This window comes from Eupeodes corollae, chromosome 3 (assembly GCF_945859685.1).
Source record: "Eupeodes corollae chromosome 3, idEupCoro1.1, whole genome shotgun sequence".
Lineage (NCBI taxonomy): Eukaryota > Metazoa > Arthropoda > Insecta > Diptera > Syrphidae > Eupeodes > Eupeodes corollae.
In genome coordinates this window covers 70,752,516-70,780,071 of record NC_079149.1, presented here as the reverse complement: position 1 = coordinate 70,780,071, position 27,556 = coordinate 70,752,516, and the positions used below count along the sequence as shown (strand labels likewise).

The 27,556-nt window shown below is 31.1% G+C and overlaps 1 protein-coding gene across 1 annotated transcript; it reads left to right on the top strand.

Annotated features, from left to right (window-relative positions):
- The first annotated feature begins 283 nt into the window (after positions 1 to 283).
- Positions 284 to 5,614, top strand: LOC129951083 (protein krueppel). Its single transcript, XM_056063092.1, has 2 exons — positions 284 to 1,018; positions 2,783 to 5,614. The coding sequence occupies exons 1-2, from the start codon at positions 982 to 984 to the stop codon at positions 4,261 to 4,263; spliced, it is 1,518 nt and encodes a 505-aa protein (XP_055919067.1). The 5' UTR covers positions 284 to 981; the 3' UTR covers positions 4,264 to 5,614.
- Positions 5,615 to 27,556: the final 21,942 nt, after the last annotated feature.

The window sequence follows — 27,556 nt, the reverse complement described above, 5'->3', positions numbered from 1 at the left end:
TTTCTTCAAAAAGAAAAACCAAGAAAACACAACCAATTCACGCATACACATACATTTCTCAAAATATCACTAAAAAAACCCTCTAACTCAGTCTTCTCAGGTATATGCGCGCCTCTCATTGATAGGCATTAGAAAATTGTAGATACACCCGAAAAAAGTAATTCACCCTTGTAGTGGTGTATCTATAACTCAAACTCGATGAATTTTAGGGGTTGCAAACAGTCGGTCGATTTGATATTTCTTAAGAACCATCGCTCGAAATTATTTCAGTCGTGATTTGGCTCTCACCGAGTTGTGAACCATACAGATACAGGAGAAACAGAAAATACACGGGTTATTGAAAAAGCATAAATTTAAAGAAAGGAACGGCAAATATAAAGTTTTATTGTTTTTTTTATCATCGCACAATATAACACTCTATATACCTCTACAAGATACAAGGATAACCATCATCAGTTCAAAACTATTTAATAAGGTGCTAAGAATACTAAAAGAATCACTCGACTAAGAAACCTCAAGAAACACGAACGTGTCTTACAAAAATCATAAGAACACTTTTTCAAGTGGATGTTTTTTTCTGTTCTAATTTTCGTAAATTAATATTGTTCATTGTTTTAATATTATTAAAAACTGTGCAACGAAAATACCTCAACTTCATCAACTATATACTACCTCATACCGTAAATAAGCTAAAAAGGATTTTTTAAAGCGAAATTTACTTCCTAAGTGTTAATTTTAGTGCAAGAAATAATCTACCTCAATTTAAGTACAAAACAAAAATAAAAAACAATTTTATTACATAAACCAAAATTATTAAAAAGCGATGTCAGAAAAGAGTTGCCACTGGGATTAAACATTTAACTCCGATTCTTTGCTTTAGTGTTGTGAAATATAAAATAAAGTTTAGTTTCGATCAAAAATAACGGAAGAACCATATTTCAAATATTAGAAGAACATTCACGGACCATCATCACATCGACTATGGCTTTGTCACTTCTACAGGACGCGCAAACAAGAGGTATGTATTGTAAACAAAAAGTTAAAACTTTTATAAACTTTATATGGTTGACGAAATCAAAAATAGGCAAAATATTTTATCAGGTTCTGAAGACTTTTAACGTCTTAAATATGATTTTTGTTTAAATGTTACTCGCAGAATTCAAAATTTCACTTTTGCAAGTTGTTAAATTATTTCATCAGTTTAGGAAGTAAGTAGGTTGATTTATTGTAATTATTTTGTTTTATCAAGTTAATTCAGTCTTGTAACTTATTCAAGAATATTGACAGACATCCTGTTTATTATTGCAAAAAAAACTAAAATTTAATTTTTTTTTTCATATTCATATTCATAATTTTTCACGAAAAAATAAAAGTTTGGCTCAATTGGTTTATAGTTGTTTATCGGGATAAATAAGATTTGTGATTTTATTAATATGTATATGAATGTACTTTGTACTTTTTCTTTAAAATTAGTTCAAAAATATGCAATAATGTATCTACTTCTCATAGCATAAAATTAAAATATTTCCAATTGAATTTTTGTAGGTATAAGTCTTTTAAACAGTTTGAATACACCGCTTGTATGCATTTTCTTTCACTTCATTTTATTTAAGATTATTTAAATACCTACTTCAAATAAGATACAAGTAGATGTAATTCGAAAATTGTCTATGAGGTATCTAGGTAGGAGTACCTACTCATCAAGTTTTATGTTAAAACATAAACCTAAAACTCAACCCTTTCCTTAATGGTTAACCCAACCTACTACTTTTAATATTTTTGCTAAGCTTTACGTTTTCAACCCTTATCTTAACCCCATTTTGTATTAGTTTTGATATGTATTCCTGTTTATTTATTTAGCAAGTAAAAAACCTCCCTTAACCCCATCCATACCAAAACCCATTTATTTAGATGCACAACAACACACATTCACATCCTCATGTCTAGCGACAAAGCAATTACGACGTCTCAATGGTAGATACTCTTCGGTGATGTTATAGCTGCCGGTTTTCGTCTGTTTCGTCTGCTTCGTTTTGTGTATTTGTTTTTGTTTTATTCAACTTTTTGTATTCAACGGGGTGAAACGTGAAAGTGTTTTTGGTCTTAACGCCCCCAATTCATTCCGTTGCGTTGGAGCAAATTTAAGAGAACTTCTCATATGCAATTCCATACGAAACACACATGCAAGTGTATTTTTTCTCTTAAAATTTATCAGCACAAGTGTAGCTACCAACATACTTATATGTGAATAAACTCTTCCCATTTCCTTTTTTTCTTCACATATGATGATCATACACACATGGACTTTTGAGAATATCCTTGAAAAGGGGAATGGAAAGAGTCTCGCAGTGTATTTATTTATTTTCCGCCTTTTTTGTCGGCTTCAAGAGGTTAAGGTCCTTTTTGAGTCCAATACATGTTGATAATGTCTTTTTATCAAACGCACGTGCCAAATAAGGAAAAGAAAAAATTTAAAAAGAAGAGCAACAAAATAATTTTATAAAAAAATTCAGAAAACACAAAGTAAAAACTGCCTCAGGCTTAAAATGGGAAAGTCACATTACTTGCTTAAGGTATAGAGTGTCCTTTTTTGTAATATTACCTAAACTAATCACCCTCAGGTCAGTTTAACAGTCTCACGAAAAAGGGACACACAAAGCGAATTCAAAAAAAATCCTAGTTACAATTTTCACAGCAGGTCAGCCAGAAACAACATTATTGCCCCTGCTGTGTGTCAAAAATATATAACCCAACTTACCGAGCGTTTTCTTTATCATTCTAGGATTAGCCGCCGCCCTAGCAGGAATAAAACGTGAAGAAGTCGATAGTCTATCTATGTCACCGCCAATGTCTGGAAGTAATACATCAGCCATGTACCATCAGAGTGGTCAAGCTATGCATGCCGCAGCAGCTTCAGCATTCGGGATGCTTTCGCCACAATTATTGGCTGCAAATCGGTCAGCAGCGGCAGCTTTTATGGCTGCACAGTTGCCGATGTCAACACTAGCCTCCACACTGTTTCCTCATCATCCAGCTTTATTTGGGGCCTGGCCACCAGCATCGTCAGCAAACCTGCCTTTAGGACCACATTCTCCACCCGCCAGCCCAATTTCACCGCCTATGATGCAAAAATCATCGAATTCCATTGCCAATCTTATGCAGTCACCAACAAGTACTGGCGGAAACACTGAAGTTTCGCAAAAGAAGTCGAGGAAGATTTCCGTGAAAAAGGAATTTCAATCCCCACCCGGCTCAATGGATATTGGGGGCAACGGAGAAATGTATCACAGTCCAAATGGTCCCATCTCCCCACCGTCTAGTGGGTCATCACCAAATTCAACAAATGATGGGCCTGTTGCGTGCAAAGATCCTTCCCGTGATAAAAGCTTCACTTGCAAAATCTGCAGTCGATCATTTGGATACAAACACGTTCTACAAAACCACGAACGTACTCATACCGGTGAGAAGCCGTTTGAGTGTCCTGAGTGCCATAAACGTTTCACCAGGGATCATCATCTTAAAACCCACATGCGTTTACATACTGGAGAAAAGCCTTACCACTGTAGCCACTGTGATAGGCAATTTGTGCAGGTTGCAAACTTGAGGCGTCACTTAAGAGTGCATACAGGAGAGCGACCTTACAATTGTGACATTTGCGATGGTCGCTTCAGCGACTCAAACCAGCTAAAGTCCCATATGCTTATACACAACGGAGAGAAGCCTTTCGAATGCGAACGCTGCCACATGAAATTCCGTCGGCGACACCATCTCATGCATCATAAGTGTGGCATTCAATCTCCGCCAACACCAGCCATTAGTCCAGCGATGTCTGCAGATTACATTCTTTGTGACCAAAAATCGGCTGTAAGCTCGTTCGGAGGCTCCGATGAGTCAATGTCTGCAGCAGCGTCAGCACAAGCCGCCTACGAGACTCCTTTAGATCTCTCCGAGGATGGAGCTATGTCAGCAAATGGAAGCGTGGACGGTGACAAACGGTGCCGCAAACCTCATGACATCCGCAGGGTCTTCCGTCTTCCTCCTCAAATTGTGCACATTCCCACAGATGTTCCAGTACAAACGGAACCGGAAGATCTCAGTATGCGGTCACCGCGATCTCATCGCGAATCAGCATCTCCCATGTCCTTCCATCACGATGAGGACCTTGACGATTTGGATGATGCTGCAACACTCTATATGCGTCAGCAACAAAAATTGTTAGAAGAACAAATGAATGACCTCAAGCACAATGTTCGAATTGAATAGTTTCACATCAGGAGCAAATGACTCGTTAATTGTAAATAAGTTAAAATTAACCCAAATACCAAAATCTAAAAGAAAATGTTTCGAAAAACAGGAATTAATATAAGTACAACCCTTAAAACCCCACATTTTTTTTACATATTAAAGAAAACTATTTATGAATTAAATATATGTACAAAATATAGATAAGTTACGAAGACGATGTTTTAACAAAAAGAAGTCCAAGAGTACCCTAAAAACTAATGAAACACTTGTGCCATTTTGTTTTTTTACTGTTTTTTTTTTTTTATTTTATATTTTAATAAATTTATCTTTTAATTATAAATAATACAAATCGGAAGACAATTGTACATACTAAATCAAACAAAATTGTAAATTTATAGGAAAATATTTATTTCCAAATTCGAAAAATTGAACATAATTATTTTTTAATTTTAACTAACTATAAACAATTATTTTTTAAGAAATTAATTTTCTTAAAGAAAGTAAAAAAAATCAATCAAAATTAACTATAAGTTATTAAATTTTAGTTCCGTAATAGTGAAAAATTGTTTTATACTTGAAAAATCAAAAATAAATTGTTTTGTTTTTAGTTATTTCTTTATAAAAATGAATTTATAGTTTCATACAAAACCTTATGAATAAAAAGAATATTAACCAAAAATAATTTTATTTTGTTTTTATTTTGTATTATTATGTATACCAACAACTATTTTATGGCACAAGAATCCACTTTTCTCCTTTCCTCCTAATTAAAATGACAAATCCAGGAATACCACAAATACCTCCAACGAAATATAATTCACTTCGCAAGAACTATATACATATATGTAGAAATTATATGAAGTCATATTTATACACAAAAAAACTTATATAAATTTAAAATGTATACATAACTTATATTTAATAAATACATAAATATTTTATTTTGACAAAGTTTCATAGATATATATTTCAGTTTTTGGTTTAATCCTTTTTTGCGGTTTGTAACGATAGATCCTTTCGTTTGCAATCATTCAAAGTATGGTATACAAGTTCCTCAGAAAATAGTGAGAGAAAATATAAAATTTGAAAAAATGAAAAATCTTTCTTAATAAATAAAAAATCAATTAATATGTATCTAAACTATATAAAATAAAATAAATATTTATTATTATTATTTAATTTAAAGTAAACGTAAGAAATACAAATTAATACTATACTATTAATAAATTTTTTGTTGACAATTGGAATCTAGAGAAATGGAAAATAATATCCTCATCTCTTTTACTGTATTTTAGTTTTTTTGTTTCCCTAATGTAAATAAAATAAACAACTTAATTAATGTATTTCATTTAAGTGTAACGATAAATGTGCAATAAAGATAATGATGATGTTAATTTAAATGTGTAAAATTGTAAAAATATTATTATAATATAAAAACTTTAAAAAAATACTTAGGAAAATTTAAATATTTATATTAGAGAGCACTAATAATAGATATATGGCAGTCTATATTGCACACAAAACTATTTAATTTTAATTGTTGATGTTATGATGTGTATGTTGATAAGTAGTTATAAACACAGGATATATGAATAATTTCAAAGGAATTACTAAACATATGAATGTATTAAAATTAACTTATTTAATATCAAATGATTGGGAAAAATTGATGATATTTATCTGCCAAAAAGTTAAGAATAAAACAAAATATAAAAATAAAAACAAAATACGGATTTTATTTTAACTATAAGAAAAATTCAATCTTTTTTACAAGATAAAGTATTTAAAAATACGAGAAGTATATCGAAAAAAGCTGTTTTTAAAGGTTGTTCGCCAATTTATGAGATTTGATAAAAGTGCATTTTAGGGTTCAGAAAAAGAAGTGTATTTTTTATAAATACATAATAATATTACTTTCTTCCAAATTACTGCAAAAGAACTTCAACTGTTGCTTAAATAAGAAAACCAAAACCGTATGCTTCTATAAACATTTTAAAGACAACCGCAAACGAAATTCTCATAGCAAAAGTAAAACACATCCAAGTTCTTAACATTACATTTTATGATAATTTTGCAAAGCACAGATCCTTGTGTTCTGGACACATTGTAAACCATGGGAAATTCTTCATTTGAACATAAATGAAAACTTGCAAATATTTCAACTAATAATATTATTTATTTCAATTTGTTAAATGCTAACATGAAAAATGCTTAAAAACTACTAAACATCTAATTTTAACCTTTTGAACTTTTATAAAACTTTGTTTTGAATTTGAAATTTTTAAAATTGTCGTGTGGTGCACTTAGAAGAATATAAAATTTTCAATATATTTCAAAAGCTTGAAGTGATACCTTTGTGTAAAGGACGAACGGTTGAGTATATCGACACAAACATTACTTTGAAAACGTCCTGCCTATTTCTGTTAAAATCTGGTGTATCGCTTCTTTTAGTTTTATGCGAGACAAATGAAATTTAACAATACGTCAAATTTTTTTGCCTGAAATCATGACAAATTTTATCGAAAAATTAATGAAGTTTAATATAGTTTTGAATTGATAATTTTTAAAGCGTTGTTTAACATTTTAAACCTACTCTAAATCATTTTTAAATTCGAAGTCGACTGTAAAAATGAATTTTAGAACGACTTTGATAATTTTAAACGATATTCTTCACATGCTAGAGCACTCGTCTAACTTTAAAAGTAGCAAATTGCTTTTTTACCTTTTTGAAAGTATACTTTATCCAGTTAACGTTTAATGTTTCATAAAAAAATTTAAAGCTAAGCGAGTCAAATACAAATCGCGGTCTTCCCATTTCACCAAAACTGCAAGTCGACTTTAAATTTTTGCGGAACAAATGTCCACCAGGTCGATTTTGGTAAGTGTATTTCAGATTTAAATAGCAACAAATCTAATTTTATTGTTTAATTGTGCAATAAGCGGTAAAAAAGATTTTAAAGAAAACCTGTAAATTCATTAATTTTGGTTTCTTTTGCTGCTCATCATTTTTGTTGGTTTATTTTTTCTAAAATGAAAACAATTACATTTTTAACAGATATTTTATAAATTTTACCTTTTTCTTTAATTTTAATTTTTTTCTGTTTAATGAAATTCGAAAAAAATCGAATTGACAGTTTTTTTTTACAAAAAAAACTAAAAACGACTCAAATATCTTTTAAAAAATTTGAGATTATGGCTTCAAAATTATTTTTTCTCATAAGAAATATTGTTTTCAACATTCCAAAAAATTTTGAGAATCAAGTAGAAAGTTTTTTTTTACAAAAAATAAAAATCTAAATAAAAAATAATAAAAGTTGGTAAGCATTAATTTTCAACTCAAAAATATCTTTTCAAAACTTAGAGATATTGGCTTCAAACTTCTTTTATCGTTTAAAAAATATTCAGTGAAATTTTGAACAAAAAAATCTTATTGATAGTTTTTTTCTACAAAAAAATTAAAACTTCAAAATAAAAAAATAGTTTACAAATTTGGTAACAATTGATGTTCGGTTCTTGATATCTCTTAGATTAATTTCATTCATCCATTTTGAAAATTTAGGAAATGCTATTAAAATTAGTAAAAATTTGTTTTCGACTAAAAATCTATTTAATAAAACTAAATTTTCCAACTTAACTATTTCTTTATATGAAAAATATTGTTGGTAATTTTAAAATTTTTAAGAATAATTTAACTGACATTTTTCTTAACCCAACACGAAAACCTACAAACTTTTAAGCAAGACAAATCAACAGACGGGATGGGAACTTATCAGTGTGGATCGCACCCCAGACAAAATTAAGAAACTTTAAAAGAGAACTGTATTATATATAGGGCGGTTATTTTTAAATGCATACATAATTGTTTTTCTATTTCAGATATGATACTTAATGTTCTCTTTTTGTCGTACAATGGCTTTTACATGGAAAATAATTTATTCGTTGAACATGAACTATACTAGTACTTATTTTGTACCCGGTCTATACAGTGCACTCATAAGAAAGTTAACCTTCCCTTGCTTAATTCAGTTAAGCGACCATTTGTATATGCAATACAATTTCTCAATACATTCAGTACACACCTTTAAAGTATGCAACACATTTTTACTTCCCATAACTAAGCAAGATTTAATATTGAATCTTTGAAAGGCAGATTTTCTATATCTTTTTTTAACAATTAAAACTTATAATGCAAACAAAAATAATTTTCCTTGTTCAGAAATAAGTGTATTCTATCGATTTTAAACCGAAAGTCGTAGTTTTTGTACTGTAATTGTCAGAAAAATATTCTAAATGATTGATAAAGTATCACAACCTCAATCAAAATGTGTTAAATCTTTGTCGACCAATAATAAGAAGCCTCCGCTTGATAGTAAAATAAATGTTTGGGCTATGAATTTCCTTGTCAGTTTCTTACACAAGTATTTATTTTATTTAGCCAGTGTCAAATTAGGGATTTAATATTAACTGATCGCAAAGAACCATCATTTTTATATCTACTATAGACGCTTATTAAAACCTAGTTTTTACTTGTACTTTATTGACTAAAGAGAGGCATCAAATATAGAACATCGTCTTGAATTTTATTGATTGGCTTGTTATATTTGTTTTGTTTATTTAACTTCAAATCAAATTTCAAAAAATATGTGTGTGATATCCTAAATTTAGAATTTTGGAAATTGAACTATTACATACAATCAAACAAACATATTATAGCAATACTTTTTATTTTTACCAACGAAAACGTATAATATTATTTTACACAATCAGAAGCATAAAATTAATGATATGGTAACGGAGCACACTAAAAGCTAAAAAATCAATACTATTTTTTTGTAAAATAACCCCTATTAATAATTCTTACTGCCTTAAGTGTCTTCCCTTTGAAAAATAAGCCTTGAGAGTCAAAGGGAAAAATTAAATTCAAATTCTAATCTAGACAAATACTTCTACATTTTTAGTCGACCAAAAGCCAAACAAAGGCTTTAAGTAATATAGGTATATATATGACAAAAACTCAATGGCAGAAGAAAAACGTAAAACAAGAAAAAATTGTCAACCCTTGGAGCTCATCAAAGCTTTACTTTCCCGCCAAACCCCACACCTATGTATACGTATGTATATACTTCGTGGATTTCTTTTTCCACAGAGCATCCTTTACTCCTTTGAAAACGCGATATTCTAACTGTATACATATTCCAATACCAGAATATCAACCACCCACTAGAGCTCTTTCACCCTTATTTGAAAAAAGAATGCCAAACGCGTAATCATCGTCCTAATTTAAATACATTTTTCGTTTATGTCTTTTGAGAGAAAGCTTCTGACTCTTTTGGTCGTACACGAGTACAGGTTGATGCCGATACTGTTTCTTTCTTATTCATCGTGTTGTATAGAAAGGCAAAGGGGTTCATGAGCTGTTTCGTTAAAACAAGATTTTAATATTATACAAGATATATTTCATATCTATGTGTACATTTATTTAATTATGGCAACATTTTTGTAAACTTTGAGAGATATGTAATGTACATATTTTTTTCAAACCGCACATTGTAAATATCAGCAATAGGGTTAAACTTTAACTACTCCTATACCTCCGTTATTAAAGAAGAATGTATAGCATTTGTTAACAGACTCAACAAAGTACACCATCGTTTTTAACTACAATGGACAACAAGTTCAATTTTTTCGGTCCCATGTTGAAAATTTGTTGAAAATGTCAAAAAACATTTCTTTGAAAATTTGATACCCTAATATTAAAAATGCGTATGCATTTGATTTTCGCCTCATTTTACATACTCTATTTTATTTTTAAACAGTGTGGAAAACGGCTAGTTAATGGTAAAATAAAATGTTAGTTATCGATATTTTCAAAAAGCTTAAATTAATCATTTAGCAGCTTTCCGCCTTATGTTAAAAATTCAAATTCCGTGCTCTCTAAGCCTGTCCTTTCCCAAATTATTTTGTTAAAGCTAAATAAAATGCGTTTTTAATATGCAATGCCATGTACCATATTTTTAAGTGTATTGACTGAAAATTTGTATACGTATGTGATTTAATATAACAAATTTTAATTTTTTTAAAAAGATTTTAATCAAAAGAAATGTATATGCTTGATTCGATGTTTTTAAGGTTATTTTGACAAAAAGATCTTTATTCTTTATAGCTTCCCATAGAAAATTATTGTAATGAGACCGATTTGTCAATTTTAGAAATTTTGAAATTTCTCGACATTTCCATATTTTTCAAAGAGATGTGTTGTTCGTACATCCCTCCATACATTTGGTTTAACTTTTTTTGTCGGAATTGTATCAAGAACCATCACAGATAACGACTTCAAACTTGTTAAACAGATAACAACATCAAAATATGCAGAAAAGACTATAAACACAATTTTAAAAATTGGTTAAACCTAAATGTCTTACGGGCAAATAATACCATTGACATCAATTAAATTTCATATTGCACTTATGACGTCAAACGTCAACGGACGGTTCTTACGAGTATATTAATAAAGGAACTGTAAAACACCGAATAAAGTGACCATAGAACCTAAAATATATTTTGGTTAGGAGTTGGCAAAGATTGATGATTTTCGATTCAAACCTCTTGAGAACAAACTTATTTCGTCGCATACAAAATATTGTTACTGACATTTAGAAAAAATTCTTTGAACAATTCAGTTGACAGCAATTTTATACATATATTAAGGTCTTACTAAGAAAAAGCCCTAAGAGTTTTTTAAACTACAATAATCCGCCCTGAAAAAATATCATTGGCAAATATTAAAGAGCATTATTGGCAAGCTAATACAATATCTTTTTCCCCTTAAATTGTTTACAAATTAACAAAACGCCTTAGTTGTTCCTTAAAAAATTAACTGAAACTATCATAGTTTTGATGCAGATAAAAATTAAAATCCTAATCATAACATTATGTTTTTCCATTTTATCTCAGGTGCGATCTCAAGAAGCACAAGCAGTACATTCAATTAAACATGATGGTAGTTTTACAAAAACCTGACTATGTTGACTTTTAATTTCATGTTTTTGAAACTTCTTAATGTAAGCGACCGGTTTATTAAAGTCCTTCTATGGGCATGATGTTGTACGTATATAAAATAAGTGTTTGAAAAAAAGTGTAATGAATCGTGGCATTGGCAAAACATAGACCAAACTTTTTTGAATTAGAATAACATCGATATTCTTTTAAATGAGAACCCTTTTTCACCTATACAAAATAACACACACTTTTATAGTACGCCTTCGTTCTTGGTGCTCCTCGCGGCTTTCATTAACCCTATTTGCATAGAAATGAGTAAAAATAAAAGAAAGAAGAATGAAAACAGCGCAAGCGGCTTGAGAAACACGAAAAAAAATTCGAAACTTTCTCATTTAAATTTAATGAAAATGTCCTTCTTCCATTTTCGTTTGGTTTTATTTTATTTTTTCTTCGTTGTCAGGTCTGACAAAAAAGCACCAGCAGCATTTCAATAATTCCCCTTTTTCTTGTCTTACTCCTTCATTTGCACTTTTCCGTCGCTCGGTTGGCCCTGTACGCTGTACTGTACAATACGTCCCCCTTTACGAGGCTGCCATTGCCACCCATCAAGAGATGAGTTTATCCTTCTTTCATTGATTATACGATGGTGTGCGTTTCTTGTCGTTGTTATTTTTTTCTTTCTTCATAATCATCAGGATATGCAAAGCAGCCCTTTCGTTTACTTTCTCTCTACAATCAAGACGAAAATATATTTCTGCTCTTACATTAAGCAGAAAGGACTTCGTGTGCTTTCTTTATTCGTATGCGCGGTTTTATTTTTCGCTTTGCTTCATTCTTTTAATTCGAACTTTTCTTATGAAACCATCTTGATGGAGTTTGTGTTAGTGATTATACCACGAATAAGGATGGAGATGCGGTGCAAAGGGAGGAGGAAGAAGTATTTCAACAAGACAGCATCCTTTGAAGTTTGCTGGATTCCACAAAGGAGTAAGGAGAAGCCGGTGAGCCGTGTGTTATCAACCTGAGCTGACGACCTGGCGCACAAAAGGATATGGGATGCTACAAGGAGTGGTGGAGGTGCGACGCAAGTTGGTTAGACGAGAAAGGCATTTTTTGTTCCTGTTTTGCAATTTTAAATAATTTTTTTCTACTTCTACTCATTTACTTACTCTAGAGCGATGTCATTGTATTGGTATGAAATTCGAATGAAGAGTATACATATATATCTTTGTATAAAACAAATATATACATAAGAGAAAGACATAGGACAAAGCCGTTGTGGAGATCCTTGTAATGAATCCTTACGGAATCATGATGTAATGTAGGAAAGAATTTTAAAATTAACAAAACGAACAACTAGGTAGGACGAGGAATATAGGCGTACGACGTATGTACAAGGATAATAAGGAAGTTGATACATGGAAGGAGACTGTAGATGGATATACAGGACTGATTTGCGGGATATCGGTAGTACGGAAGTGTTTCGAAAGAAAGGGGTGGCACGTGGTAATGTTTTAAGATATCAGCTGGAGTAACGATAGAAGAATTTTATGTGTTTGTTTGTAAGTGTGAGCTACGATTACTCCCTCGCAAAATGCTTTCTTTAGACTTTCTGACATTTGGAGCGAATTAATTCAGGTAATATCTTAAACGATTCTGAGCCTTATATGTATTTACATACATATACATACTGTATGGTACAAAGTTTGCTAAATGTATTGACGGATTTTTGTTTCTTCTAAAAAAGATTTGATTTTTCTATAATGTTTGTGTGATAGAGGTAACGCCTAGGACCAAACTGTTTAACTCGTTACTAGTTATATAAGGGCTTGTATACTTTTGTGACAGATAATCCTTAGACACGTTACATGCTAAGCTCTTCGTGTTTCTTACCTACAACATTTGATAGCTAGACTATCCAAGACTTGAACAGTTATTAAAACTGAATTTCCATTTCAACATTTTGGTTATATTATATACTTATATTGCTACTTCCTTCGTTCTAACTTAAGAAAATGTAGATACTTTTTTAACAATATTTTCTTAGTTATGTTTAACGTTGTTAGTTATAGCGGTGTCTAGCACGCTTCATTTGTAGGTACTCTTAATCTCTCGTGGTGGGAGCTATTGACTTATACATTTTATTTTAAATTTTATTTTGATTTAATAGTGTATTGTAGATGGGTACATATTGAAACTTCTTCATTTAAATGATTTGTGCAATTAAGTTGAACGATACTAGTAGTGTTTATTAAATTTTGTTAAACTCTTTTTTATAAGTATTTTGCCATTAATCGCCCCAAAATATTCCATCTGATTTCAGACCCATCAGTGTGATCGTATCTCTCAATGGTTTTTAAGAAACGTATTTACAACCAAGTGATTAACTTCTTTCACATGGAACATAGGCTGTCTAATTGGCAATCAGAATTTTAGGAGGAAATATCATTAAAAGTAAGTACGGATCTTCTTTATAATTTGGTGACTGAAAAAATTTAGGAACTAAAGTGATGACATCTTCAACACATTCTTAGTAAATTCGCTAGAACGAAAGATTTGGTTTTGGGCGACCACTTCTATTCTCACTTCCCGTCACTGTTGAAGAATGTCTATTACACATCCACAAAATTATATATATATAACATATCTACTAGGTTAAGTGAAAGATATTTTAAGCAAGAACAAATACAGATCTGAAACCAATGCAAAACGAATGCAGGAACTTAGCCGATAAGAAATTATTTTAATGATTTGTTTTAGAAACGAAATACATTCAGCCGATTCCCCACAAATTTGAGTTGTAATTTCTTACTCTTAAACAAGGCTGTTTATCACGGTAGTACTTTAAATAAATTTGTTTAAATTTTTAAAATCAATCTCAGTATTTATTAAAGAAACATATTTTTAGACTTTACCAAAGTAATTCCATAGTATTGGCCGCTTTGGAGTTAGTTACTTATTTCAAAGGAGAAGTGTGTTTGGTACCGCGTATCCCTATGATTCCATCTGATATGCCATTTGAATTCAAAAGATTTATCATGTTGCTTGTTCCAGGGTTGGTACCCCCAACTGTTTATTTATTCATGCTCAAAATAGAAAAACTAAAAATATTGTTTATCCAACTGTTTAAGACTAACCGATATAGACTTACCATCTTTTTTAACTTTTTAGTTTTTATTCTTTGGTGATAAATATAATATAAACAATATATTGTTTGGATCATTTAGACTTATAGCTAGCAATTTAAAATATTTTTTTGTTTGAATTAATGAACTTAATAATCAACTTTGTTTATTATTATTTTGTTTCATTTAGTTTGACACGCCATATATACATACATCATCATCATTTTTCAATTTTTTTTCGACAGATCTATCTGTTACCAATATTGTACATTGTACAGTATCATCAGAAAAGGAAGCCATGATATGATTGTTATTCACTGAATTATCGCTTGTTTATTGAAGATACAAGGTTGGTCCTAAGACACGTCCTTGCTGTACACCGACTTCTATTTTCTTTGGTCTTATTAGAAGACTAAAAAATATATAATACATCAAATAGTTAGTTGCATACTTGCAAAGAAATAATTCTTCTTAATTCCGTCTATCAGTCCGCCTACTTTCGACCTTTCCGTATTTAAGAATAACTTAAATCGAACAATAAAAGCAACATTTCAGAAGTCTCTCATACATTTTTATGTAAGTCATATGTAATTATGTGGTAATTGTGATGCAGGTTGTAGTTATAACCATGGACACAAGTGACTTATTGCATGGATTGTTTTTACGTTGAGTGTATTTTAATTATGGGTTCCGTTTGAAAGATAAAGAGTAAAAATGACCTAAAAAATCATCTGAAGACAATAACACACATATACATACAGCTATTGCCTAAATAGGCTTAGATGTGTATAAAAGTATGTACTCTATGTTTATGTTTAAGTATTTTAAATGTATTCACATATAGGTCGAACTATGTTTGTTTCTTAAAAATTTTATCCCTTTTTGAATTGTTTGATCAATTTAATCGTACCTACTTGTTGTTTTTTTTCTTTTAACGCTTTTTCTTGCATAAACTATGAAGCAATTTCTTTTCTTAAATATCGAAACTGAAATTGTGTTTTTATTTTTCCAAAAAATCAAAAAACTTTCTCATATCAGTTGTTTTTTTTTCTCAAGAAAACTATCCACAGACTGTTTTAACTGGCCGATGGTTACTTATAGAATATCTATGGGCGTCAAATGCTCTAAATGTGGTTTAAAAATTCTATCTGAAACTAAAGGCAGGTATTATCATCTTACAAAACAAAAATTTATTTTAAAAGAATTTTTAAACAACCGCACTGGTTTGAAAAAAAAACAACTCAACTGAAGAAAAGGGGTTGTATTAAAATGTCTGTGCATTTTCAACAGCAATCCCCCATCATTATACCAAGCACAAAAGAAGTCTCTTTCTGTGTCGTTCATTTTCTGCATTCTTTAATGGCAGCTTAATGGGAATATTAAATTACGCGCTTGTTGTTTTAATGGATTAAAAAGGAAGGCAAAACAAAATCAACATCAACAATGAGTTGAAGGATACCATTTCTGTACCTACATTCATTTTTCGACTTTCTTTTACCATAAGTATAAAATTATTCATATACAATACACACACACACACACACCAATACAGCCCGCACATTCCCGGTTTTGTATAACAACGAACTTCTTGGATGCCTCCTTCTGGTCGCCATTATCCGTTGTGTTAATTTACAATTTATGAGAGATTCCATTTTCAGTGCTGCTGTGTATTCTTTTTGACGCATTCACTAAAATTGGGGTTATTCTATGGAGGCTCGGATGGCTTTCAACCAATTCCTGGGTATTCATTACACACACCCAAAATTGAACCTTAAGGAGGGCCAAAATGGATAGGACATGACATGGAGATATAGTAAGGTATCCTGGTGCTCCAGTCTGGATTAACTTAAAAAGAAAAACGAAAGGGGTGGACGGACAATGACGACGATGACGACGAACGGCGGCGCAGCGATGAGGAAACGACCATATCCTTTTCTTGTTATTATCATTATAACTTTGCTGATGCCAGCGAGCTATGAGCTCCACTGCGGATGTTTACTGTTGTTGTTAAATTGCCTTCATGACAAGGGTAGCTTTTTTTAACGGGGATGGAGTTGATCCGTGCTTGGATGTTGTGCTTCATGTAATTTAAATGTAAGTAAGCTTTTTAATGGTTGCTGAAAGGAGCCAGAAAAAATGTTCATTACATTTTTGCTTCTCATTTTATAATAATTAATGAAAGGATGAAGAGAAAGGATGATGATGATCCTTGCTTGTTATAATAAGTATAGCTAGGAGTAGGTATGTGTGTATATGTGAAAGTGGACTCCCTGTTCTTCGTTTCTCATTTGACGAGGGTTAAGGGCTGTTCTTTTCAGTCATTTTCGTTATAATTCAATTAAAAAATGTAATTTAGATTGTAGCCCCATAATGATTTCATCAGTTGTTTCCCTCCTCTCAGCACAATGAAGATAATTGGGATGAGTTTTTATAACGAAATGCTAATTTCAAGCGAAAATGTTGAGTAGGTACCTACGTACACGGAGAATGAAATAAAAGGTACTTAAGCTTTCAATAAGAGCAAAAAACAAGGGTTAATTGTATTTTGTCAAAAGAAAGAAAGTTAAGCAAGCTTTTAATAATATTAAGTTTATGTATTTTTATATTAAAACAATTTTTCTTTTAGAAAGGTAAAATTAAACGTAAATTAGTTTCTCAATTAAATTTATACTTATACTTTCAAAGTGATTGCATGCGAAAATCGCTAAAAAACGACATTGGAACAGTCGAAAAATTTAATTGAGCTCTTTTACTTTATCGAAACTGTATATAAATATGGGGAATCATGGTATATATAATCTTTGATTTTAAAACCTTATTTTTTTTAAAGATTATACCATCGAACACAAATAAGATGGCGGTGAAGGAAAATATTTATTAAAATTAAAAATATAAAACTTTAAATCGAAAGTCAAGCTTAAAGTTTGCAACACGATGAGAGTGAGAACTATACCAAAAAATATGAACTAATATTTTTTTTTATTCCGCCTCTTTGATTCAACTTTTTTAAAACAAAAGTTACAAAGTCTTTGTACGGACATCTATACATCAGCAGTGGCAAAGTATCCATCATCATCACAAAAGTCTTTTTTATCTATAGAAAATCCCTAGGGCAACTGAAGTTACATTCTAAGGAAAACATTTAATTTCTTCATACATTATCGTTAGACAACTAGGCCTCAGCTATATATCAATCAAATATTGACAATCAACGTCCAAACACACTCCGGAACTCCTACACTTTTTTTTATTATATCTTCAAACAAAAACATCACCTTTAAGTTCAGGTATACTCGTACATATGCAAGCAAGTACATCAAGAGACTTGCTTTTTCAGATCAACATTCAACATCCGTGCTCCATTAGTGCGTATATGGTTGATGCCCAATTTTGACACACAACACATCCAAACATTTCAAAGATCCGTTCGCCCACACCTCCGGGACATTAGACCCCATCAATTTCCTGATATACTCCACGCAAATGTCAACCTGTCTCTGAAATACCTGCTTGTACCCCAATATCTGCCCAGAGCTACATTTTTCTATATGTGTACCTATGCGTTTGTACACAAATACCGTATCAATAAACATAAAAGCAAATAACTTTGTCCACCATTAACATATTGCCAAACCTGAACGTCTATATAACACTAATCCAAAATAACATTCCATGTCTCACGTTTTTGAAACATTGACGTCCCTGGAGTGAGTAAGATCCACCAAAAAAAGTAACAAATATTTTCGAAGCGACAACTCACTAGTTGCGATGTAAAAAATCTGTAAACGTTTTTAAGAAATGAGCTACTAAACAAGTTATTTAAGGATTGGTCGTGGCACAGTTAGCCTCCTCTTTTAGAAAGACATACACGTTACCTATTGGTGTGTGTGTAGTGTATATATAATATTATGAAAGAAGGACGATGACTGCGGCATAGTTGAATGTAACGCGACCGATTTGCACGACTGAATGATTGAACCGGTAGACACAAAGCCATAAAAATTCTTTCATACTACGAATACGAGGAACGTCCTTGGCCCCAATTTCATCTTGTTTTCCGTTCTTTATCTACATATATCAGTGTGAGGTTTCTACGAGTACTTCCCCAGTTTTTGGAAAAATCTTACAGACATGTGTGTTTATTTTGCTGTTTCCTGATAAAGTACGTACGAGTATATCTACATATGCACTCTAAATGGGGTTGAAAAACACACATGATTTTCCTTCACAATCCTTATAATAATAACCTAGTGCAAGGTTTTCTTATAAAACTCACCCTTTTGAACTTTTGCAGTTTAGCAAATTCCCATTTTTATGTAAAAATATTCTTTTTAAGTTAAATTTCTTGCAAGGACATTTCTTGCCAAAGGTCAGTTCTTACCATTCAAAAAGCGAATACCTAATACTTACACATGTTTTTTCACTTTAAGGCGAATAAGGAAGGGTATAGATGAAAGTAAATACACACGCTACATACCTATACCGACACGCGTATAGTTTTTCTTGTTCATTGGCTTCGGTTGGTTATTTTGATTATATTACTTAGAGAGATCATAGCATCAAAAGTACTAAAAGGATTCAATTTTTCTTTTAATGTAATGAGTAATGACTCTGCTATTACATACATAACAAGTATGATGTGGGCTTTTTGATGTTAAAGGAGTTTATTATAGGAGAAAATTGAATTTTATTGTTCATATAAGGATTTTTTTTGAAGAATTTTATTAGTACTAATGGGTAACTGTCCTTTTATCTTAATATTATACTGATATTAGAGTGGTATAATAATGGTCAACGCCGTCACTTCAAAGTAAGGACATAAAAGGATATTTTTTGTATGACAAACAGAGGACAGTTAGGATTTTGAACTTACATAATGTGTTTTACTCTTTCAACTCTATAGAAAGCCTTTAATGTTAGATGAGAGGTTCAAAGTCAGAGTTCTAAGCCCGCATAGGACCTAAATTCATCGTTCACGAGCAATCGGAGTAATGTTGTACTTCTTGAAAGTCTAATAAGTATTTTCCCCTAAGTGGAGGGTGCTACAAATTTGCTAAAGAAAGTAATAGAATAGTAATTTACAATAGGTTCTACATCTTGTATACAAAATTTTGAGTTATAACCAAATATTCAAGTCAAGAAAACTTTGCAATCAACTGAAGCTTGTATTTTATAAGTATTTTAGTTTGTGTTATAAACAATAAGCTGTACATTTATTTTGTTTGTTTTTTGTTTTTAAATTACAATTATTTATAAATGTTAATGTTTTTAAGTACAAAATAATACCAACTGAAAGTCCACATAGTTATTCGTTCTTTCTTAGATCCTTTGAAAAAAATGCAATCAATTGCGGTTTAATTTTGTTCAAGTCTAAGACTGCACAGATAGGCACATGAGCTATTTAAATTGTTCTGATAAAATACATCCAATAAACAATAGTTTATATTCCCATTAAAAACATGCCCAGATAAAACTGTAGATAAATCTGTTTATTAGAGAAAAGACAGCCGTTTTGACATTATATGAATCTGAAGAAGTGTTGAAAAACACTTTTATGATATAAGTTGCATGCGTCATAATATGATACATATTCTATAAGTTTACAGGACGTTAATATCTGAATAAAAGATTTGAGTTTTGAATAACCAGTGGAAAGAATAATTGAAATTGAAATCAATTTCTTTTGATTTTAAAGATGTTCAGTGCAACAGAAATATGTGTACATATGTATAGGTATGTTCTCCAAAAGAGAAATTTAACGGAATCCAATAAACTCAAAAACACAAACAAATATATGTGAACATACATTTTTTAATCTAATCTAACTGAGAAAGTCAGTAATTTCTATGTCGGCCAATCTTTCGATAAATGTTCCTACGGTATGTTACTATCCCGAAGAATAAGGGAATGAAATATCATTTAAGAACTTAAATTTAAATCTTTTCCACTTCTGTGTTTGACTTTCGTTAGATAAAAATAAGTTCTATTGTGGTCAAATTGTCCGACATAAATGGCTTCGTGTTTCAGTTTTTAATTTGAAGTGGAGTAACAAGTTGAACTTTAAACTCTGTTTTAAAATAAAACTATAGTATTTTCATATCACGACTAAATAAATGTGTATAATTTTCAATTTAATTAAGACTTTGTTAGAAGTTCTTAAAAAACATTTTTTCTGCAAAACAGAAATATTGAACAAAAACCCGATATCCTAGGTGGTGGAGAAAAAATCTTAAAATTTAGGACAGTCACTCCGTAATTTCGGAAATGATAGTCGGAAAAAAGATTATCATTAACGATGTCGCCAATAACTTGCTTCACGTAACGTTTTCTTTATGGGAAATTTTTAAAATTTGCAAAAAATGTCTTGTTACCAAACATGTCATCTATTGTGTGATGTTTTTTGTTATTGTTACTTTTTGTGTTTTTATATGTTGCCGCCGACGATAAAACTATAATTTCAAAATATTAGTTTTTGTATGTCCGATATTGTAAATTATTTATTCTTATTACAATTTTGAATATAAGTACAACAACATATATAAAACACAAAATCAGCTGAATATGTGTATACAATTTATCGCTGAGCATCCTTCCAAGGCCAATGACAATAAACCTATTTCTGTCCAAGAGAAGGAAGATAAGGCATTGTATCCACAGAGGACATAATTTACTTACTTACTTACTTATGTCCTCAGACCTGTTAAGTCCGTTGCGGAACCCTTAAGGGGCAGAGGGCCTCTACTACGCCTACGCGACATCGTGTACGGTTTCCGGAGATGTGTTTCAGCTCCCTCCAACTCTTGCCTATAGTGACGCTGATTCCGCCTCGACTGTCCTGCGCCAAGTGCTTTTCGGTCGTCCAGCTCTTCTTTCTTCTTGCTTGGCCTGCAATTAAGACGTTACCTTTTCGGAACGTATGTCCAATCCATTGCCACTTACGTCTTCGTACTATAGATTCTATAGGTTCCTGACCTGTGCTTCTATGAAGGACCTAATTTGAAATACGGTTTGGCCAAAAAATTCTTAGGATGTTACGAAGACATCTATTTACGAAGGTTTGCAGCTTTCTTATTATGGCTGAAGTAACCTTCCAAGTGCTGCACACATAAAGAAGCACAGATTCGACACTTGTGCGAAACAGTCGTTGCTTTGTTCTTCAGCTAATAGAGTTATTCCTCAAAATTTTTGACAAAATACCGAAAGCCGCTTTTGCTTGGCCGATGCGGCAGATGGCGTCTTGTTCGGTTCCGCCTTCGATGGAAACGATGCTTCCAAGGTATTGAAAGCTCTTCACTTTTTCCACCGGTTGCGAGAAAATATTTATTTGAGAGGATGGTCGGGTTCCGAGGCTGATCTTTTTTGTTTGGGACATAATTTGGTTTATAAATAATTGTTGTTTCCGAAACAATTTTCGATTAGTGCTTTATGCAAGAGCAATACCGCCAACATAGTTCTTATAGTTACAGCAAATCTTAAAATTAAAAGTATATAAGTAGAAGTACAATCGTTTGGTAAATGTATTGTGTCCAGTTTCATTATATAGGCTGCTTTTGCAATTCCAAACCTTTGAACAAAGCTATAATTGTTTTTTTTTTTTTTACAATATAATTAAGAAAGATTACTTATGTAAATATTTTTGTTTTGTATATAAAAAAGTGTTGGAATAGATACAAGGTCTGGTTCTTCTCTTAATTTTCCTCGAAATCCTAGTAATTTTATTATAACTAAACCACACCGTACCATTTTACTTCAATTTTCTTACTTATCAATGGAAATTAATAACAGACGACACCTACTTATAGCTAACCTTCAAACGTTATCGTTTTGAAGATATCACTTTAATGATTATCGTCTTACGTGAAGTGAGACTATCATCGAAACGCTATGGATTAATTATAATTGTTATCATAGAGGAAATATATATTTATGGATTAATTATAATTGTTATCATAGAGGAAATATATTTCCTCTATGATTGTTATACAGAATGACGCCAAGGTTTTTTGATCGCCGATCCCCTTTGAAAGAAAAATTCTCTTCAGTTATGCCTCTATGCAAACAATTATTATGTAGCACACAACATAATTGGACTTGGATTAAGGGTTTGTAAGAAATCTTAAAAAAATGAGCAAATAACTATACTAACTAACTTGATTAAAAATGTTCTGTTGAAGATTAAACTTCGCATATATCTCTCTGGACCAAGACTTCTTATTCTACAGTTTTAATGGTTTTACCTTCAAAACAAAGTTCCAATCGATTTATCTAGGTATATTTAAGTACAAATATAAAAGCAGTAGATATATATATTTAGGTATACACTGTACACGCAATTTTGAATACAAAATGAATTGAATTAGAATCATAGGGTGCTGTTTGTTTCTAGTTTCCCTCCACCCCTGTAATGTTTTGTATATGTTGCATGAAAATTTCATTAATTTTGATTTACTACCAAACAGACGGAATATACTTTTTGCATAATTTTAACATTCGAAAATTCATTCGAAGCATTGAAACACGGGTTGAGGAAACTCCCTTCAGAAGTTTGAATTTGTTTCATAGAAATAAATGGAGGTTATTCTTTCGATCTACTCACCTTTAAATATTGATGGCAAAGAGGAAAACAAATTCCAAACATCAAATTTACATAGCTTGCGATTACCCATATAATGGTCTGGCTTGCCCAGACCCGGCTCTGATCTGCACCTTAAGGACCATCACACAAATTAGTTCTTTTTCCCTTTTTACTTCGGCCGTATTTCTTGTCCTTCTCCAGACGATACACGATACACACCCAAGTTTCATTTGCTTTTAAAAGTGTTGTTGTAGTTTTTCGGTGTCACATAGCAAATGCTTATCCGCGAGCCTCTCTGTAAAGTCATCATCATCAATCGCGTACTCCAAACTTCTCAGCGTAACAACCCCATCAACCCTGAACCCCTAATGCAAATAAGAAAAAAAAATTGTTTGCTATTAAAAAGTAAAAGCATCGACGAAGATTTGGGTAAGTGTTGTTTTTTTTGTTTTCATCGTCAGAACATGCTGGAGTCTGAAAGCTTGGTCTTAAGGGGTGAAAGAAATTAAGTAGGTTTAGAGAAGGAACAGTGTAGTGAAAATGTAAAAAAATGTGGGGTGGCTGATTTTTTCTCATTTAAACTTATTACCCTTTACCCCGCTCTGAGACATCGAACGCATCCGTATCCTGTTGGTTTTTTTTGGTTTTATTTTTTGCTTGTGTTTTTGACTCGTGGAGTAATTTTTTTTTAACTTTGGGGTGCAGAAAGAAAGACACAACAACAACAGGACTAAAAAGGATTTTTTTTCCTTTTCATGTTCGGCGTAGTCCTTTCGTTAGAGCTGCTCTCAGGCGTTTATTTCTTTCTTTTTAACGCACTTATAGCTTGGAGCAAGATGATTCTTTCTTTTTTTAGATAAAACGGGTTGGAGTGTGATCGATATTTTAATTTTACTTTTGCGTTCTGTATACGAAATTATTGGCTAATAGTGCCTTGCTTTAAAATGTACATTAAACTTTATTGTAAAAGTACTTTACAACAAAAATAATTCTGAGTAATAATATATTTTAAGTATACATAACTATAAAATTTAGTTTAATAAGTAAGAAATATGAGCCATATTAAATGCTTAATACTGGGATATAGTGATGTTAAAATCTTTTCAACATTTCATAATTGTGTTAATATTTTGTTGAAATTGGCATACAACTTAAAAACAAAAATTTAGTTTCTTAAAATAGCAAATGTTCTTCATATAATTGAAAACAAAGACTTTTTTTCCAAATTACTTGAAGCTTCAGCGTGAACTGAACATATGCTTCCCAGTAGTGCGTTTTGTTCTTGAGATAAAGATTATTTTTAGGTTTCTTGCTTATTATTATATTATTATTATCTCTATACAGCCCATTCTTAATTGTATCTTTACAAGTTGGATTAATGCATGCAAAAGTTCTTCAAGACAAAAACTGAAGGGTTTTCAACCCAATACTTGTATCGTAAATTTTTAAACAGAATTCTTCGTCACGAACCATCACTCATCACTCATCTTGAATGTCCCAGTGCCACTGCCAATCAACTCTTATCCCCTGAAACCAAATTCCCTTTCGTTTGAAAAAAAACTCAAGAACCCTACTAAGAGAATTTAATAACCTCCAAAAAAAAACGGAGTGCGTGTAGTCTGATTAAAATTTCTTATTACCCACAACACGGTTATACATCCTTGAAAAAAAAACTACACCATCATCTATACGCATTTTAAAACACCCTCATTTTTCTATTTTAAAAAAATCAGTATTAACTCTTTCAAAATGTTAAGTGTACCTTTATCATTATAGATTTTTATCCATATTTGAAAGATACGTGCAAGAGAGAAGGATATATCTTTTTATTTTGTTTAGCTCATCAATTGAAAAAAAATTGTGCGCATATTTTTTTCCATTATAAATTTGGTTGCTAACGATTTTTTATTTCTTTGATTTTAATGTGGGGTAAAATTTGTTGTGCGAGTTCAGTTAATACCTGATGGCACAGACTTGAGGATAAAAATGTGTTGTTTTTTTTTGTATGCAGATACGGATTTTGTATGCTTTGGTCTGGATGAAAACATTTTTTTATACACTCAGATGGGTGATTTTTTTTGCGTTTAAATTTTTAACCCTCTCACACAACCCTTTTGTCTGGGTGAATTTATAATTTTTGATAAGTTTTTCCCTTGATTTTTTACAAGTCGTTCCACGAAATGCAAAGTTATGAAGAGAGCGAAAGGGGTATGAATACAAATTGTACAGGGTGTTTTGAATAGAATGTGCCAAAAATATAAATTCGACATTGAAGACAATTATGTTAAATGTTCATTAAAAATAAAATAAATTGTGAAGCGAATCTTTTATTATTATTATAATTATAAGCTTTTATTGCCTCGGAGTATTAAGATGACGTTTTAGTTAATACATTAATTCATATCTATGAAAACAATATTTTCTGTGAAATAAAAAGAGCTTGAAGACAATATTTTTAAAAGCTATTTAAGTCGTAAGTAAATGTTTACCAAGTTTTAGTATTGTTTTCTGTTAAGTTTTTATTTTTGTAAAAAATACTTGTCAATTAGTATTTTCTCAAAACTTTACTGAATATTGACAACAATATTTTTTAAAAGATAGTTTAAATATATCAAAGTTTTGAAAAGAAATTTGAGTCGAAAATCAATTTTTATTAACTATTTTGTTTAGGTTTTTATTTTTTGTAAAAAAACTGTCAATTTGATTTTTTTCAAAATTTTTCAGAATTCAGCTTAAATTGATTGGAAGGCATAATCTAAAATTTTTCAAAAGATATTTGAGTCGAAATTAAATGTTTATCAACTTTGAGTGATGTTTTTTTATGTTTTTATTTTTTTATATATAAAACTGTCCATTCGATTTTTCTCAAAATCTTACCAGATGTTAAAAATGTTATTTTTCGTTGCACAAATGGAGACAAAATCATTTTGTATTCGTAAAATTTTCGAGTTGAAAAATTTATAAAAAAAACCTTTAAGTGAAAATTTAATTCAAGGCTCTTGTGTTATCGATTCGAGAGAAATTTAGGGTTAACCACCTTTTTTTAAAACTGCTATGTTAAAAAAAAAACACCCACTCAATTTTCTTGATCACTCAAATTTGCATCATCTTTCTGTCTTATTATCTGTATAACAAAATTTATTTGAGGCCGATATCTCGTCTGGTTCTTGACGAAGAAAAACATGTCGCGAACGTACGTACATACTCAAGCACAGGCATCTTTTTAAAAAACTTTTATTTCGACTCTAGGGACCTTGAAACGTCGAGAAATGTAAATATTTCCAATTTGACAAATGGGATCCATTACAATAACTTCCTATGGGAAGTTAATAAAATAAAATATTTAATACAAAGTAATACAAATTGGATACTGATATAAGCCTACCCCAAGGCTCCCGATATGTCTAAACTTATGGCTTAGTTGTACTAATTTACACTTATTTCTTAGATCGTCTCTCCATCTTGTATTGGGCCGTATTGCTGATCTCCATTTCGTTGTCATTCTGGTCCCTCTTTGGTTCTGAAATTTAGGTACATGACCTGTCCACCTCCATTTTAGCCTTCTTGTCTATTTATGACGTCAATAATTCCGGTTCTAATGTGAATATATTCATTTCGTTCCCTTGGACTTGGTCGTATATTCAAAATGTTCCTTTTCATTGTGATCTATCATATCCTTAGCTGGTCATGTGTTTTTGCAGTCAAGCTCATTGTTTGTAGTCCATAGGCAAGGATCGGTACAATGGCATAATGGAAAATACATTTCATTGAGTCTGCAGTTTGGTCCAATTCTAAAATATATTTAAGGCTCCAGAATTGTTTCGAGCTATTTTTGGTGCGTGTGTTAATTTCTTTTTTTTTAATCATTTTAGCTGTTCCAAGTATATGTAATCTTGTACGTACTCATTCTTTTTTTCGTTCAACGTTAAATCGTCTTTTGTTTTATTTGTCATGGCTTTATTTGTCAATGTAATTAGTTCCGTCAAACTGCCTTGATTGTGTTTAGATTTTGTAGAAATAAGCACTATATCATCTGCAAATCTTAAATTGTTAAGAACTTGATTTTATAAGAACCTATTCTTGAAGAACTTTTAGAATTTTCCATTTTAGGTTCGGAAGATTTTTTTGTTTTGTTCATGGTTTCTTACCAATTCTTTCTTACAGATATAGAAATCAAGTAGTGGATGATGTTATTTTATTATAGAAAATTAAAAATATGTTTGATCTCAAATATCTTACGAACAATTATGTTAACGTGTTCAATTAAATTTAACTTTGCTTATTTTGAAGTTATACTTTTCGAAGTAATTTAATATTTTTTTTGTAGTTTCTCTTTTTGCAAGAAAATATCAGGTTCCAATTTGGAAGGACACCAATGCAAAGGGAAGTTATCAGTGCTGATCTTATCCAAGCCTATTTTACCAATCTCTTAAACAATTCAACCGTAAGCGTTTTTTCAACACTTACTTCTGACCAATAGGCGGACGAACAATTTTATTCGTCAAAATACTCACCCACTATAATTGTTAAGTATAACTTCATGTTTTATCTTTTAAATTAACAACAATAAGCATAGCAAAATAACAACAGAATGAACACACATTATGTGGTT

Bases quoted from the DNA above. Each gene is read 5' to 3' on its own strand.
- LOC129951083 (XM_056063092.1), top strand. From the start codon at position 982: ATGGCTTTGTCACTTCTACAGGACGCGCAAACAAGAG. The intron at 1,019-2,782 runs GTATGTATTGTA...TTATCATTCTAG, and splicing joins ACAGGACGCGCAAACAAGAG to GATTAGCCGCCGCCCTAGCA.